The 16,192-nt window shown below is 42.1% G+C and overlaps 1 protein-coding gene across 1 annotated transcript; it reads left to right on the top strand.

The window, feature by feature from the left end:
• Positions 1 to 570: 570 nt before the first annotated feature.
• Positions 571 to 15,335, top strand: LOC308145388 (MAGUK p55 subfamily member 3-like; the record flags this gene model as incomplete). The annotated part of the gene is made up of 19 exons (XM_080516804.1): positions 571 to 598; positions 926 to 1,044; positions 1,342 to 1,419; positions 1,903 to 1,983; positions 2,539 to 2,676; positions 4,602 to 4,683; positions 5,152 to 5,237; positions 5,339 to 5,413; positions 7,256 to 7,452; positions 7,549 to 7,613; positions 8,104 to 8,121; positions 8,308 to 8,349; positions 9,945 to 10,010; positions 10,181 to 10,330; positions 11,753 to 11,833; positions 12,527 to 12,620; positions 12,713 to 12,821; positions 14,305 to 14,424; positions 15,153 to 15,335. The coding sequence occupies exons 1-19, from the start codon at positions 574 to 576 to the stop codon at positions 15,333 to 15,335; spliced, it is 1,809 nt and encodes a 602-aa protein (XP_080372930.1). The 5' UTR covers positions 571 to 573.
• Between the last annotated feature and the right edge of the window lie 857 nt (positions 15,336 to 16,192).

The raw sequence follows: 16,192 nt of genomic DNA, 5'->3' as shown, positions 1-16,192 counted from the left end.
TGATCGGGGGGTTTTCAGAAACACATTCACACGTGGGCGTTATTGTATAAAGAAAGACAACGTGCCTCAAAGTTAGTGTGTGCTCTATGATGTCGGGTAAGGTTAAATTTTTGTTTTGTTTCTAATCAGAATGGTCTTCCACGGTTTGTTGCGGCCATCAGCGGGAAAAATCTCAGGGGTTTTTTGGTTTTTTTTTTGTTCTGCATCATATTTGTCTCTGATTCTGCAAATGACGCATAAATCAAAACAAATATTCTATTCAAATTGTAGTGAAGTGGTTCGCACTCTCGCCTCACAGTTAATAACATCCACACTTCTGGCTTGGAGGTGTTTGCGGTTTGTTGAGACTTTCTGCCCTGTGATGGATCTGGAGGGATTCCCTCGTCTTATGCCTTCTTGTTTTTCTTGCAGGTTGTGTTGGTGATTTTTCTTCCACGTCCACCGGAGAAGAACTGCAGGATTGTGTTTGAGGGGGACACATCAGCTTAGTTTGGTCTCCCTCCCCCAGACCCCCACCCCCCCCATCCTCCCCCACTCTCTCCCCGTCTCTGCCTCCTCTGGGTGATTGAAGCCATGCCCATCGTGTCTGCAAGCACAGGTACGTCCAAACCCGTACTCCTCCGACGAGGCTTTACGGCCGCCTCCAAATAATGCATGTGCTCCAATGTCGCATTTATGGCATCGACATGGAAAGATTACAGCAGTTTGGAAGGAGACTGAGTGCAAGTCTGATTGATGTCACACTCGTGGAGTTTCTACATGGTTGAGTAAATGTACTGCAGCGTCACAACGGCATGGAGCGAAGAGTCTGTGAGATCCTGTTCCGTGTGTGTGTGTGTGTGTGTGTCCCTCCCGCAAGTACATGACAGAAAGGAGTTTAAACGGGGGATAAATCCATGATTTCAGTCTTTCTGTGGTTCACAAGGGCTGCATGAGACTCTGGCCCTGCTCACCTCACAGCTCCACCCTGACGCCAACCACAAGGAGGACCTGGTCTTCCTCAAGGATGTCTTCAGTGAGAGAAGCATTAGTTACCTCATGAAGGTAAAGCTCATCCGGGGAGAAGTGACGGATATCGAACCGGGAACACTCTGTTGTTTGGCAACGACACAGATTGGGACAATAATCGCAAAAATAACGACCATGTATCTGGACTTTACAAACAAATTTAGATTATGGGAAACCGTTCATGTTGTTTTGTTGTATAGCTTTAAGCTTTAAGATGCACCTTTCTTGTGTTTTTAATATGCTTTCATCTAAATGTTTCTGCTTGACATCATTTAATTGCATTTTTGCCTGCATGTGTCTGAAAACATAATGCCAAATACTTGTCCCTCTCAGATCCACGACAAACTGAAGCAGTATGAGAAGCAGAGTCCCACCCCAGTGCTGCACAGCGCCTCCTGTCTGGCAGAGGACGTAGGTGCAATCAAATGCTAATTTCAAAGGCATTTTAACTCCCTGTTTTCTACTCTTGTCCTATAAGGAAATCAAGTTTAATGAGGAGAACCAGTGCAAAATGAATTACTTGAAGAAGCGCAAGAGCATGTGGTTAACAACGAGATTAGCACAAATTTCTCCAGACGCTCATCTGATCTGGCCGTCTGGCTTCCTATGCAGCCGCTCAGGCTGCCTCAGGATTTGTCCGACCAATGAGAAGAGAAAGTAGTGTTTATCTTAAAGAGGTTAAATGTTATTACAACCCGAGAGGCTGCATACGATTATAAATGGCCGCTGTGAAACATACAAGGCTGCACTGATGGACCTGCTGAATGTATTAAAGAAAAAACGACTTGTGAGCTAACAAAGACAATACATGTACATGTGCATATATGTGTGTATATTTTAGAAGACATGACACAACATTTTGAAATATATAAAGGTGATGATGTCAATCATTAGCTTGCAGAGGAGCTTCAGAACGGACCGCTGGAAGATGACGAGCGAGAGCTGCTCCTCCTGCTCAACACGCCTCACATTAAGGTACCATGACTCGAACCTTTACGTATTTGTATTATTATACACCAGCGTTTGGCCCCGTGGGATAGAAGTGTCCCGTGTTCTCACTATTTGGGCCAGACAGGCCAAAAGAACAGAAACTCACGCCCCGGCCGGCGAATGCCAGACGGAGTCGTGGTTCCAAGGTTCTCATTTCTTTTTGAGGTCTGATCTTTTTAATGACACCGCCTCTTTGTGCTTCGGCCCCGAGCGGCTCTGATCTTCCTCCGAGTTGTTCATCCGTTACATAACGCCGGCATCAGAGCCGCCTGTGCCGCCTCCCCGAAACGCTGACAAGATGGCCTAATTACTGCCATCAAGTGATTACGCTCGGGGTTTTTTGGGCTTTCTGTGGGGAAATCTCCGGGTAACGGATGACGGCTGTGAAAATGAGCACGCTCGTTTACAGAGGCGCCTCTGAAGGCTCTGTCATTCCTCTCTCTTCACTTTTTGTTTTCTTTCCCTCGCCCTTCTTAATCAAGAGCTGCACGTTTTACACGCGCTGCACTTCTCATGGTGAATCTCGCTCGCGTCTCGCAGGCCGTGCTGTCGGCGCACGACACGGTGGCCCAGAAGAAGTTCGACCCGGTGCTGCCGCCGCTGCCCGAGGACCTGGACGACGAGCTGGAGGAGGAGTCGGTGAAGATCGTCCGCCTGGTGAAGAACAAGGAGCCGCTGGTGAGGGAGGCGTCGCCTGGAAAACTGAGGATGTGACCAAATGGCGGCTCCTCTCTACCTCGAATACTCTCACACCCCTCAAGTGAAGTTTTAAAAGTCCATTTAGTTTAATGGAGCAGCTCCGGGGCTTTATCGGCGCTCTGAGCTGTGAGTTTGGGGTTTTAAAGGAAGCCGAGCTCATGAAAATCCTTGGAGCAAAGCACGTAAATAGATTTGGAAAATGCCAGGCGCACCTGATGAAGTGAGGTCCGCTTCACAGCAGCAAGAACACTAAAATCAACACAAATCCTAAACACCTGCTGATTAACATACAGGCTGATGACTAAAGGTGACACAAAATAATGAGACCGGAAGTTTAATATGAGCTGTTCCACCTTCATTTTTCTTTAGAATTCTTCCCCACATGCACCATGTTAGTCTTGTATTGATTTCATGTCACCTCACCTAACTCTGCGAGGAGAGCACAGGCTTTTTCTTGAATGTCAAACTATTGATTGGATCTGAAAATGATTTATTCCGGGGCTTCAAAATGGTTTTCTGCTCAGACGTGTGAAAATATGACCGGTTTGACTCGGATTTCCCTTCATATGGGCTTTTTCTCTGGGTGCGTTTCCCAGCTGGTGATCAACACACACACAAAACACAAACCTCGCACTATATGCTCACTGATGTTCTTGCTGTGAGGCGAGAGGGATCACCACGACCCCACTCCGCACCGACGTTTGAAAAAGCAGACAAATACAACCGTCCGATTTGTAATTTGCGCAGTTGAAACACACTGATTCAATTACTTCCATATATTAAAAGTCAGTTATCTTGGATAAAAGGGGCAGAAGCATGCACTTGTTTCAGATGATTCCAAGAAGCAAGCTGAATTATTTTACCATCTTTAGTGCGTTGAAAATATTTAAACCGGATTTAAATCAGTTTGAGTTCTTTCTCCTAATGTTCAGGCATGTTGAACTAGAATTCTGATGCGACGCAACGCGTCTGAATGTGGTTCTTAAGTGGGCGGGTCGTCGTGCGACTTTCGATCCGTGAAGTTTGCGTACACTGAGCGTTTCGATGAGTTGTGATGCGTAACAGAGTTTGACGGCTTTATAGTGCACTGTTGACGGTTCGGGTCCGTGACAGGGCGGCATGGCAGCAAGAGCTTCTGTCAGTTTGGCTGCAGCAGCGTCGTCCTCTCTGCACAACTTCATGGCATTTCTCTGGATGTGGAGCGATCTAGATCAGCTGTTCAGCACATAGACCTATATGACTAGATAGAAGTATACGATTCAGCAGCTGAAGGTAGAATTACTGGAGTGTGTGTGTGTGTGTGTGTGTGTGTGTGTGTGTGTGTGTGTGTGTGTGTGTGTGTGTGTGTGTGTGTGTGTGTGTGTGTGTGTGTGTGTGTGTGTGTGTGTGTGTGTGTGTGTGTGTGTGTGTGTGTGTGTGTGTGTGTGTGTGTGTGTATATAGACACACACACACCCAGTGGACCTGGTTTGTTTTACACACTGGACAAACACCCACTCTTTCCTCTCATGTGCAGTGCGCCCCTTCACAGATTGCGCCCTGGGCGGCTGCCCACATTGCCCTGAGCAAAATCCGCCACTGTATTTTCCAAATTTACCCAATTCACTACATTCGTGACAGATTAGATGCACAGCAGCGCGGAGCAATACATTTGTTGATATTGATTGTAAGGCAAGATAGCAGGTCGCGACTGCCCGTGACGGCGCATGACACCTCTGCCCTGAATAATAATGATTTTGGTTAAAACAAATCGGGTTTTCGTGGTCACTGACTTGTCATTATGTGAAAATGCAGCATAAACCACCAAAGCTGAAGCTCATTCCTTACAAGTCTACTCACCTCGTGTCGTCTCACTGGGCTAAAGGTCAGTGACACGTCTGTTGTCTGTGCCTTGTTGTTCTGAAGGGAGCCACCATTCGAAGAGACGAGGCCACGGGAGCCGTCATCGTGGCCAGAATCATGCGAGGAGGAGCCGCCGACCGCAGTGGTGAGACGGCCGCCCGTATCGGCATACAAACCCCCCCGTGGAGCAGCAAAGTGCCACTGGAACCAAACAATCTGACTTTGTACACAATGTGATTGATATTGAACTTTCCGCCCCGGCCCGAGTCTCTTTGTCGACGCTGATACAGCGGCGGGGAAGTGAGGAGCAGATTACGTTGTGTAACCCCTTCGGCCGTCAACACAGATGAAATCCTTGAGATTAGCGGCCAAGAGATTGCATATTTTCAGATTACAAACGGGGGTTGCTCCCGACTGTTGCGGTGGAGATGTTATCAGCCGCGTGCCAAAGGAAATGTTCATTATTTATTTATTTATTCATTTTCAGTCTGTGTCAGAGTCTGAAAACACAGAGAGAGAGAGAGAGAGAGAGAGAGAGAGAGAGAGAGAGAGAGAGAGAGAGAGAGCGACTGCGCTCCCCGGGAATTAGTTTTGCTTCGACGTGTGTTTGCAGGTCTGGTGCATGTTGGGGATGAGCTCCGGGAAGTCAACGGGAACCTGGTCACTCACAAAAGGCCGGATGAAATTAGTCAGATTCTGGTAAAGAAGCAATAGATATCTGATTTTTCAAATTCATTCAGTCCATCGTTGCTGTTGTTGATCAAATCCTCTGTTGTTGTTGTTTTTTTTTTTTTGCTCAGTCGCAGTCACAAGGCTCCATCACGCTGAAAATCATCCCAGCCGTTGCAGAAGAAGACAAGCTGAAGGAAAGCAGGGTGAGGACTCGTCTCCAGGCTGAATAACCAGGCACTTTAAACCGCCGGAAGCCCGAGAAAATAATTCTATTTGAAGTCCCCCGTCTTCAGAAATCACCTTTTTAACCTTGTTAACGCGTCCATGTGGTGTGTTTTGCCTGACGCAGTGTGACCAGTGTCGACACTCTGAACCTGGAAAAACATGGACTGTCACAGGTTTAGCTTCAGAGGTCAGAGAAAGATGCATGTAACATAGAAAAAAAGAAAAATATATATATATATATGAGAAACAAAATACCCAGTTAGCTGCTTGTTGATTAAGGTGATTAACTCCAAACGGTCCTCGTGACACTGCATTTCATTTTACATTCGACATTACAAATTAATTCAAATTACATCAAGTCTTAAAACAAAACTTGCTTCTAAAACTTCAGATTCAGTTTTTAAATGGAATATTTCTAGTTCAACATTCTTGCGCTACTTGTACTTGTATTATTAGTATCTGAGGGCTCCACACACTGCTGATTCTCTTAAAAAGAGACTAAAAACACTCCTGTTTTGCTGCTCTTATTGACTTTGATTGCATTTTTTTAAAGTATTTTGTATTTGCTTCTATTGATTTTTATTGCTGATATTTGAAGTGTTTTGTATTGTTGCTTTAGCTCATATTGTTATTAGCACTTTGAGGTTTACTAATGTAAAGTTCAATACAAATATAATGCATTATTTTTAATATTATAAGTGCAGCAGCACTTACACATAGTCTGAATAAGTAATGCTTGCATTTTGCCAGTATGAGTGCTGACCACTGAGTATTGTGACATCGTGGCGGCACGTTGACCACGAGGGATTGAATCCTGGTCGCAGCAGGAAAAGCATCCAGCATTTAAACTCGCCGAGTCGACTCTTTCAGTGGAAACTGGAAAAGGGATCCGAGTTTTGTGGTATTTTTGTCATTAGAGAGATTTTGACATTAGATTATCTCAGTTTGCACATATGGTCCTAAAGAAAATGCTGAAAAATATCAACATAAAATTGTTCTGTAATATATTTAATAGTTCAACCGAGCAGCTATAAATGCTTCAACTCTTGACTATTCGACATAACGATAAAGTGAAAATACATTTCATTTCACCCATTATTGGTATTTCTATACATAAGCTATGTACATAGCCTTCCTCTGTTATAGTGACATATGGTAATGTATTTACGTAAATTATTGCAGTTTTTGCTCTGACTTTTAAGGAAAACAACTTTATACTCATATTTTTGTTAATGCTTTGTTTGAAGGCGTAAAACTCTTCCTCCACTCTGTTGTTCTTATTGTTCCAACCAGTGATTCTTAAACTGTGGTATTCATGCAGTCAGTGGTACGTGAGCTCCCTCTGGTGGTGCGTGGAGAAAAGCCTTGAAATATTGTGTAATTAAAACGCATTTGGAAATCTATTAAATAATCAGAATAGACTGAACCCTAATAATAGATTGTAAACTACAGATAATCAGGTTAATCCTCCATTCAGATGTCGTGGTTCAACATTTTGACATCCACTGATCTGAACAATGTGGGGAAACAAAATAGGAGATGTTAGTGATAAATAATATTTATTCCTGATCTCTGTTGTTCTCCATCTTAATGACTAATGAAACTGAAGGTGAAACAAAACCCAATATATAAACAAAACTTCTGATTTTATTGATCAGAACTCAATTGAATGTCAGCCTTATGGTTTCACACTGAAGTTGATTATCTGATAGTTGTTGTTTTTTTTCCCTCTTTATCTTGACTTACCAGTTAACTTAACTTAGCGACAAGCGGCGCCGCCTCTATTAAAACTGCTGACAGTGTTTTTCGACTTCTCAAAGGTGTACCTCCGGGCGTTGTTTGACTACACGCCTTTCGAGGACAAGGCGACGCCCTGCCAGGAGGCGGGCCTTCCTTTCAAGAGGGGAGACATTCTCCAGGTCGTCAGCCAGGAGGACGCCACCTGGTGGCAGGCCAAGAGAGTGGGCGACTGCAACCTGCGCGCAGCCCTCATCCCCTCTGTGCAGTTCCAGGAGAGGTAAACTCGTCTCTCGCCAAGACGCCTGAACAAATCTGACGTGTCAACTCAACTTCTCTCTCTCTCTTTTTTTTAATTCTTGTTGTTTCCTTGCAGGCGGCTGAGGTACAGGATGAAGGTGGCCTCCCTGCCGACACCCGTGTCTCCAAAAGCTCCGACATGTAAGCCTCGTTCACGGCGAGCGCAGACCGTGTGGCTCTGACCCGCCGCCGCTAACGCACAAGGAGCTTAGAGCCGCCACACACAACATGTATTATGGATCGGATCTAATTTATCCAAGGAGACACGGAAAGAGAGATTATGAAAAGAGGAGAGGGGATGTGAGGTTAATCTCTCTCTCCCAAAAAAAAAGTAGAGGAAATAAAACAAAACATAATCCGTCGTTTCATTTTCTAATCCAATAAGCGAGTCTATTGCTTCGGTTGTTTTTCTCGTCTATTGAATTAAAGTTACTCTCGCTGTGCTTGAGACAAGGGTGTATGTTTTGTTTTTTGTTGTTTTTTTTAAGTCAAATCAGGTTTAAAGTCTCCGAATTGAAGGATTTCTTCACTTTATCTTTTTAGAAAGTGACTGTGTGTAACTGGAAGGCTTTAACGTTGTGTCGTCGTTTCCAGTGATGCCCTGTGTTGTTCCTTGCATTGCTCACACCAGATGAACGGGCTGATAAAGGTACGCAAGTCTACTTTTGTGTGCGCATGCTTGCGTTTCTGCATGAATTTCTTCTCCGTTGTCGCTTCTTTTCTTTTTTTTTTTCCTTTTGCCTTTCTCACCCTTAAAATGTGATGCTGAAGTGTCTTCATCCCGCCGCGTGGCCTCCTCACCTTCTCCCTTCTCTTCCCGTTTCACATCCTGCAGAGGACTGTGACGGTAAGGCCGCGCTCAACGGAAAAGATGTCGGTGAGAAAAACTCCTTCAGTCGGTTTGTTTCATAATCGTTGCAGCATTTTATTTATTTATTCATCAGGGTGGATCTGTGTGCTCGCGCTCGGCTTTTTCATTTCGGCGTGGCGTCGCTTTTGTGCCGCGTTTCTGGCTTTGATCAGTCGCAGGTTTCGAGGTTTGGGAGCAGCTGCTTTGAACTCAACGTGCCTCACTTCATTGTTTAGAAAGATTTAAAAGTCAAAAGAAGGTCTGATCAAACACAAATCATCACTTCATTGGGGCGTCTGTGTTACAAATCGCGCATGTTGCTGTACAAGGGCGCTGACGTTAGATGACTTTGCTCCTGTTGGCTTTTGTCGGGTCACTTTGAAGCAAATAATTTTATTCTTACAGATCTTACAGATTCTTACAGATCTGCTATAAGCCTAAATGGAGAAACGCCCTCAAGATTAAGATTTTCCAAAAACTACTGGTGTATTAGTCATATTTAACTATTATGATGTGTCTACTACTTGTTTTTATATTTCAAAAAGCACAAAATCAAATAAACAGTTCACACAAATCAACCAAAGGGAAACTCAAACAGCAAATAGAACAATAAAATCTTGTTTCATGTCTATAAAAGTGTAACTTCTTAAATTCCACCCTTTCTCCTTAAATAATATTCTTTTTGCTTCCACTTGTTTAATAATCAATTAATTTAAACATATTACAACTATTCTATTAAGGCTAATTATCTAAGATGTGAATTAATTGCATATGTTTTTATATAATGCAATAACATGGAATATATAAGAAATAGGATACACTATGATTCAAAAAGTGACAAAATACATACCGATACGTTTATTCTTTACAATATGACAGAAATCGTTCGATGTCATGGGACGATCAAAACACTCCACAAAACATTCCTCTAATGCAGGAGGAGACATCAGGTGTGAATAAAAGAGAATTTGATGGGGAAATTAATGCAACATAATTTATTTCACATTAAATTTGGACCCATCAACAATTAAATTGTCCTTGTGCTTAAAGAAAACAACGCATTTTTAAAAATGTCAATAAGCCCTCAATATAACCCAAATATCTCTAAACACAGTGGATAAATTGCCGTGTGTGCAAAGTCATTTGAGGTTTAAGCTGAAAAATATCTGCGATTGTTTCATCATCAAACTGAATTCATGCCGTCACGCTCTGGATTCTTTCCTAAGTTGTTCACATCAGGTCAAAGAGTCACACACTGCTTCAGCTTTTCTCTCGTGTATTCCAGCTTCAGCTGTCGGTGTTTTTGCTCTGGATGCGTCGTCATGCACATAATCTTCACCAGAATTAAACATGAAAACCAAAACAAAATGAAACCCAGCAGATTGATGTTGGACAATCAGGCTTTTTGTGTCAAACCACCTCCAAGCTTCTCGCGGTGTTTTTGTGTTTCCTCGTGGTGTTTGTGCTTCACACACACACACGCACACACACACACACACACACACACACACACACACACACGGCTCTGCTTGAGCGGTCGGCGCAGCCTGCATGGCTTCCAAGCTTCTGCTCCTTGTGAGACTGAAAGCGGTTTGAATAAATTGGTCTAATGTGAGCTGTAGTCTCTCCCAAGAGCAAGGCAGCCCCTGCCTTCTGTGGCCATGCTTTCTCATGGGATTTTTACTCAGGTACTCTTCCCTCATTTCTCCTGGTGTCGTACAGTGTCTCTTGTCCTTGTTTGATGTATGAACCAGATAGTTTATTTTAGATTTTTTTTGTAATCAGGCGGAATGAGATGAATTTGGAGCTCGAGACAAATGAGCAAAACACTCGTCCGCTTGCATGTGTTTGTCCACAGCCAGCCTGCGCAGAAGCTTCCGCCTCCGGAGGGACCGCCAGGCCTCCCCGGGGGACGCGCACACCCCCGACGGCGAGTTCCTGATCTACGAAGAAGTGGTGCAGTACGCGGCCCGACCGGGCGACAGGCCCCGGCTCCTCGTACTGATCGGTGGGTCCGGTTGCCAAACGTCTCTTGAAAAACGGAATTGTTCCGTATTCGCAAACTCAAGCACTTTGTCCCGCATTGAGCTGAAGACGGACGCACTTTGTCCCGTAATACCGTGAGAATCAAAAAATAGTCTGTAAAATGTCAAGGGATTTTTTTGACAAACAGGGCGCTTTATATCAAAACTTACGGTAAACCTATTCCACTGCCTCTCCTGCTCTGTGACCAATGAGCTGACAGCATACTCACACACAAGTGTGACAACAGAGAATCCAGCTAATCTCATTGGTTGAGGTATGGTTGCTCATGAACCAGATACCAGAAGACAACAGACGAACATACAAAGCAGCGTGGTGACAGACTGGGGTAGTTTACCTTCCACCAGCCATGCTCCTCCGAAAAAACCTCCGTAAGGCTGCAGAAATACAGGAAGCAATGAGAAGAAGTCAACATCTGGGGGGGAAAGTGCGTGTTAACACTTATAAAGCCACTGCACTCTGTGCCAAAACACTTCTGAGCCACTTTACCTGGTCGGCAGGTAAGAATGAAACACCTGCCAGTGTAGTGATAAACCAGGTTTAACATTATTGATAGTTAGAAACAAATGAACACAGTTGATAGATAATATGTCTATTTAAATTATACCTAAAATTGATGGATCATATATACAAATAAATACACAATCATATATTTACTTATACACACAGAAATGCATTATTTTCACCATTTTACAAATTAAAACAGTTCATATAATTACAATAATATATGGGAGGATAAATAACTCATAAAGTAAACTATACTGGTAGTCAAAACACGAAATTACAAGTATAACCGATTCTTGGGTCAACTTCTAATCTCTACTGGCAGAATAGACTTCTCTGTGGATGAACTTCATGAGAAGTGTGTGACTGCAAACAACTTTCTGCAGAACCTCACTACAGAACCCCACTACAGAACCTCACTGCAGAACCTCACAACAGAGCCTCACTACAGAACCTCACTGCAGAACCCCAGGCGAAGGAAACAGCAGAGAGGTTCCAGTTCCTCCAGCGTCCAGGCTGTTTGTTTGCACCTTTCTTAATGCACAAAATGCAATTACTGGAATGTTCTGCTTTCTATTGTTTTCTATTAATTTATACAGTTTTAAGTACATTTTTATTTATTCCAGACCGAGTTCTCTTAAAGAAATATGTATTTTTATTCTACGGCAGGTTGTTTCACACATAGACAAAAAAAGCTAAAAAGAATTCACCAATCCAGGAAGGGTGAAGACAATCGGGCCGGCCGGTCCTGCCAGTGAGGTGTCCCTTTTTGTTTTTTGTTTTCTTGAGAAAGTTGGCAACCCCAGCTGCGCGACGCTCCATGACTTTAACGCACACGCTCATGATATTCACTTCATGGACTTTTAAATCTTCTCTCTCCCAGGTTCACTTGGAGCCAGAATCTCTGAGCTCAAGCAGAAAGTGATCGCTGAGAATCCTCGACTGTACGGCCTGGCCGTGCCTCGTAAGTCTCTTTTTAATTCGTGCCTTCACAAATTTGTGCTTTCAAAATTCAAATGTGAATTTGACTTCAGGTTCAGCAGCAGGTGAAACATGAGGATCCAGAGTGAATGCAATGCAACAATGACCAAGACTGGAATAATGATATAGTTTTCAAATGTCATCATGACAATAATCATAATCATCAAACAGTTTAAATCATAATTGAGAGAATATTGCTGCGTAATATTTATCATTCATGAATGGATATGATTCCTGTGAGCCACCACCGTCTTTTAAAAGATGAACAAACTTTGAAATACTGTATTCAATAAATGTTACAATTGAGTTTGGTTTTTACATTTCTAGTGGATTTGTTTAGTGCAACGTCATAAAGTAATACCTTAATACGTCATTAACAACATGACATTTTTTTTTTATATTTTAATCCACTATTGACAAACTAAATACATATTGATTCGCAGATGAATTTTCCTCTTGGATAAAAATGATTGAAGGAATTTATTTTTTTTTAAACACACATCTTAAGAAAGGAATTTATTAGTGTAATAAAGACAAAGATAGAAATTGAGAAATGAACGTGTTCGTCCATGTTGGATATCCGAGTTCTCGCTGCTTTTCGGACTGTAAACAAACACTCATCCGGCCGTTTCCTGTTTCCTCTGCTCATCTTGACTGGTCAACATGCGGCCTGAAGACACGACTCGGGGCAGGAAGGCCCAGGAGAGAGAAGGAGTGGAGTACCACTTCGTCACCAAGGCAGCTTTCGAGGCCGACATCCAGAATGGCAAGTGAGTGCTGAACGCAACATCGTCACGCTTTTTCTTTTCTTAAAACTAGAAAATAATGAATTAAAGGCGCCCCAATCCGAACTCTTCCGCAGGTTTATTGAATTCGGGGAGTATAAAGAGAATTTGTACGGCACCAGTTTGGAGTCCATCCACAGAATTCTGGATCAGAAGAAGGTCTGCCTGGTGGACGTGCAGCCGGAGGTCAGTAACTCGGCTGAAGAGGTTTGAAAAAAATCGGTTCACTTTTACTGAAATACATGTTTTGATTGTGGAGGACTTCATTCAGCTGGATTTCATGACAAATCTTCCTTTTTAAGTCTTTAAAAAAAAAATTTTTTTCTCTCTTGTCCAGTACACGCTGGGTCATCGACGGATTTATTATTAGGATCATTATTATTTATATTTTTCGGCTGTTTTTATCTCGCACAGGAGCCTGCATATAACCATCAGGGTTATAACTTTATAGTGTTTAGATTTGGGCTTTTTCCCCCCAAATACATTCATGCAATTTATTAGTTTTTATGAAATATTAATTCATATTTTTCATGTATTTGATTTCCGAGAATGTTTTAGATTTATGTGCTCGCATGAACCTATTGATCAAGGTCAACGTCATCACATTCTTTGAATTACTCCTTGTTTGTGTGGTTTATACATTCAGTTTATCTTCAATAGCCAAAGCTACTCCAAGTTTTCACACTGAAGAAAAGTACTGAGACATAAATGCACCTTCAGTGTTATTGTCTTGCAGTGTTTATTTACAGTATAAAGCAATATGACATAACAGGGATATATGTGGAGTCTTGCAGCCACTTGCAGCTCTTTCTCTGTTTTGTATTGACTCCCTGAAGGTTTACCTAAATAAACAGTATCTTTTATTATTATTTTATTTACATACCAAGGTCATTTTCAAAATTACAATTATCTCCTGGATTAAAAAAGTATTTAAACTAATCATACTTTATTATTATTATTATTATTATTATTATTATTTTAATAAGGCCCAATAACTAAAATGGGGGAATAAAATGCTGAAATTACTAGACTTGTCTAAAAGGGGAAAAAGCTTCAAAATGAGGGAAAAAACAAACAAAACTGATTAGAAAATATGATAAAATAGTTCAATTGTCCTTCCTGTGGCCATAAAGCTCTATTGCTCCTTTGAGTAAGTCGTGTTGCCTGCCTTTAGTTCCTTTCTGTGTTTATATCCATAACTGTTAAGCCTCGTACATCTTATTAAAAAATTGCTTCAGCATGTGTTATGTGATATTCAGCTTTCTTTCCATTTATTCTGTGTGGATCAACGCTTAAAGTACGGTAACTCCCCTCTGGAATCAATAACGTATTTCTATTCTATTCTTAAATGTCAAAATAGTCTGAAAAGTGCTGGAAAAGAAGGAGAAAACTGCTGAAACCGGGTACAAAAACAGCTGAAAATGTAATTAAATGTTCACCATCCCACATTTTAATTTATCATAAATCAGCTTTTGTTTCTAAAGTAAGCTGTGCCCTCATTTTAAAGGTTAAACGTATTTTGTGGCTCCGGATTTATTTTATTTTGGTGGAGGGGGGAATCACAAAAAAGTCTCTTTTGGTCATGAAGCTTCGTAGACCGCCGGGATAAACTGTGTGTTAACATTATGTTATAGTGTGTACTCGTTGTAAGTGTCTCCATCCCTTGCAGGCGCTGAAGACTCTGAGGAGCGCCGAGTTCAAACCGTACGTCGTCTTTGTGAGGCCTCGGATCCCCGAGAGTCAGAGGAAGCAGTTCGGCTCGTCTTCGTCGCTCGGTGTCGGCATCACGGTGAGTCGCAGGCCTCGTTTACCACAACGGATCCCAGCAGGGGGGGAAACCCTGCTTTATAGGTCTTTTATCCATTTTCTATTAGTGCTGTCACAAATAACATGTTAATTTAATTTATTGATTTGAAACTTTAAACTTGTTTGTTTTTTTTATTTATTTAACACTTCCGGTTTTTATTTTTTTATTTTTTACACCCTTACCGGAACAACATGTGTAATACCCTCTGGAATAATATTACAGCAGAAAGTTTCACTTTAAAAAGTTTCCTGATTGAGAAAGAGAAAGAAGTGATTTTGCAGCAAAACAAAGCGCAGACTTACGTTAGATGTTTATTGATTAATGTATGTTTTTATTATTTTGCTTTATCTTGGAGAGAAGCAGTTTCACCAAAAGCTTAAAGCACGTTATAAAAATCGTCTGTGAATTTAAATATAGTCTCTGTGTGTTGAGTCGACATTAGTTCCGTGGTTTTCCCTGAATTAATCTCATTAATATTAATATTGATATGAAGCTTCTGTCTTCAGTAGAAAAAACAATGCAATTAATCGCAGAAAATTGTGCAATTAACTAGTTAGTTGTATTTTCTTTTGAATCAATTGACAGCACTATTTTTTTTGTAGAACTCTGTAGGGTGATCACAATAGCATATAAACAAAATCCCATTGACAATATCGTCAGAGGTGTTTCAGCTCAAATCGTCACGTCGACTGAACTGTTGTGGTCCCCAGGAGGACGACCTTCCGGAAATGAAGCAGTCCGCCGAGCGCCTGGACGAGAGCTACGGCCACTGGGTGGACTACGTGCTGGTGAGGGACGACGACGCCGCCGGTGCCTTAGCGGAGCTCCAGCTGGTGCTGGACAGGCTTCTGCAGGAGCCGCACTGGGTGCCCGCCTGCTGGCTCAGACGCTAGCCCGTCCAACCGAGGGGGGGGGGGGGATAAAAAACCGCAGAGACCCGAGAGCTTTTTCTGCCGATCCGGCTAAATAAACCGGATCCGGCGCTGGTTTCACACGCCGCGGGAATCAAGTCCTAAAAAGCAAGTCGTAGTTCAAGATCTGCAGCGATGTAAACACCTTGTATGACAGCAGCTATAATGTGAAGTGCCATAAATAAATGACTGTGTTGAATTTACATAATTGTGAAAGAATAAACCTGCAAGACACGATGCTGGCGACTGGAATTACTCTTGTTGACTGTTACTGGACGGCAGGTCATTTATCATGTAGGGTGTTACCCACAATTCACAGCGGAGAAGCTGTGCGTCGTGTTGGAAGTCCCCCGGCACCTAAAATACTCCAAAGTAACTTGTTTTTGGTAGTTGAAATACTCAATTCTTTTACACAAAGGGTTAATTCATACTTCTTTTTATTTTTAGCACTTTTAAAATAAATATTTCAACCCCATTGACACGGCTCGCTTTACCAGAACTTCGTCTGCCATTGATGAGTCGATTGTCTTCATTTACAATTGTATTAGAATTCATCAGCAGTTGTGTGTAGTATGCAATCCTAAAATATTAATATTAATTGACTTGAACTACCGTAACTTCCGGACTATTGTGTGCACCTGAATATAAGGCCGCACCTACCAAATTTATAAAATAAAAAGAAAATAAAAGTTACATGATGCACCTGAACACATCACCCATGTAGCAGCACTATGAAGCTCATTAACCCATAAATGAAACCACATTTGTCACTGTTTAAAGTAGTGGCTTATATTCTGGAAATTACAATTATACGCATGTGTAAAGTACATTTCCTCACT

The sequence above is a fragment of the Blennius ocellaris genome (genome assembly GCF_963422515.1).
Source record: "Blennius ocellaris genome assembly, chromosome: 21".
NCBI classification, from domain to species: Eukaryota; Metazoa; Chordata; class Actinopteri; order Blenniiformes; family Blenniidae; genus Blennius; species Blennius ocellaris.
This window is presented reverse-complemented; position numbering and strand designations above follow the sequence as displayed.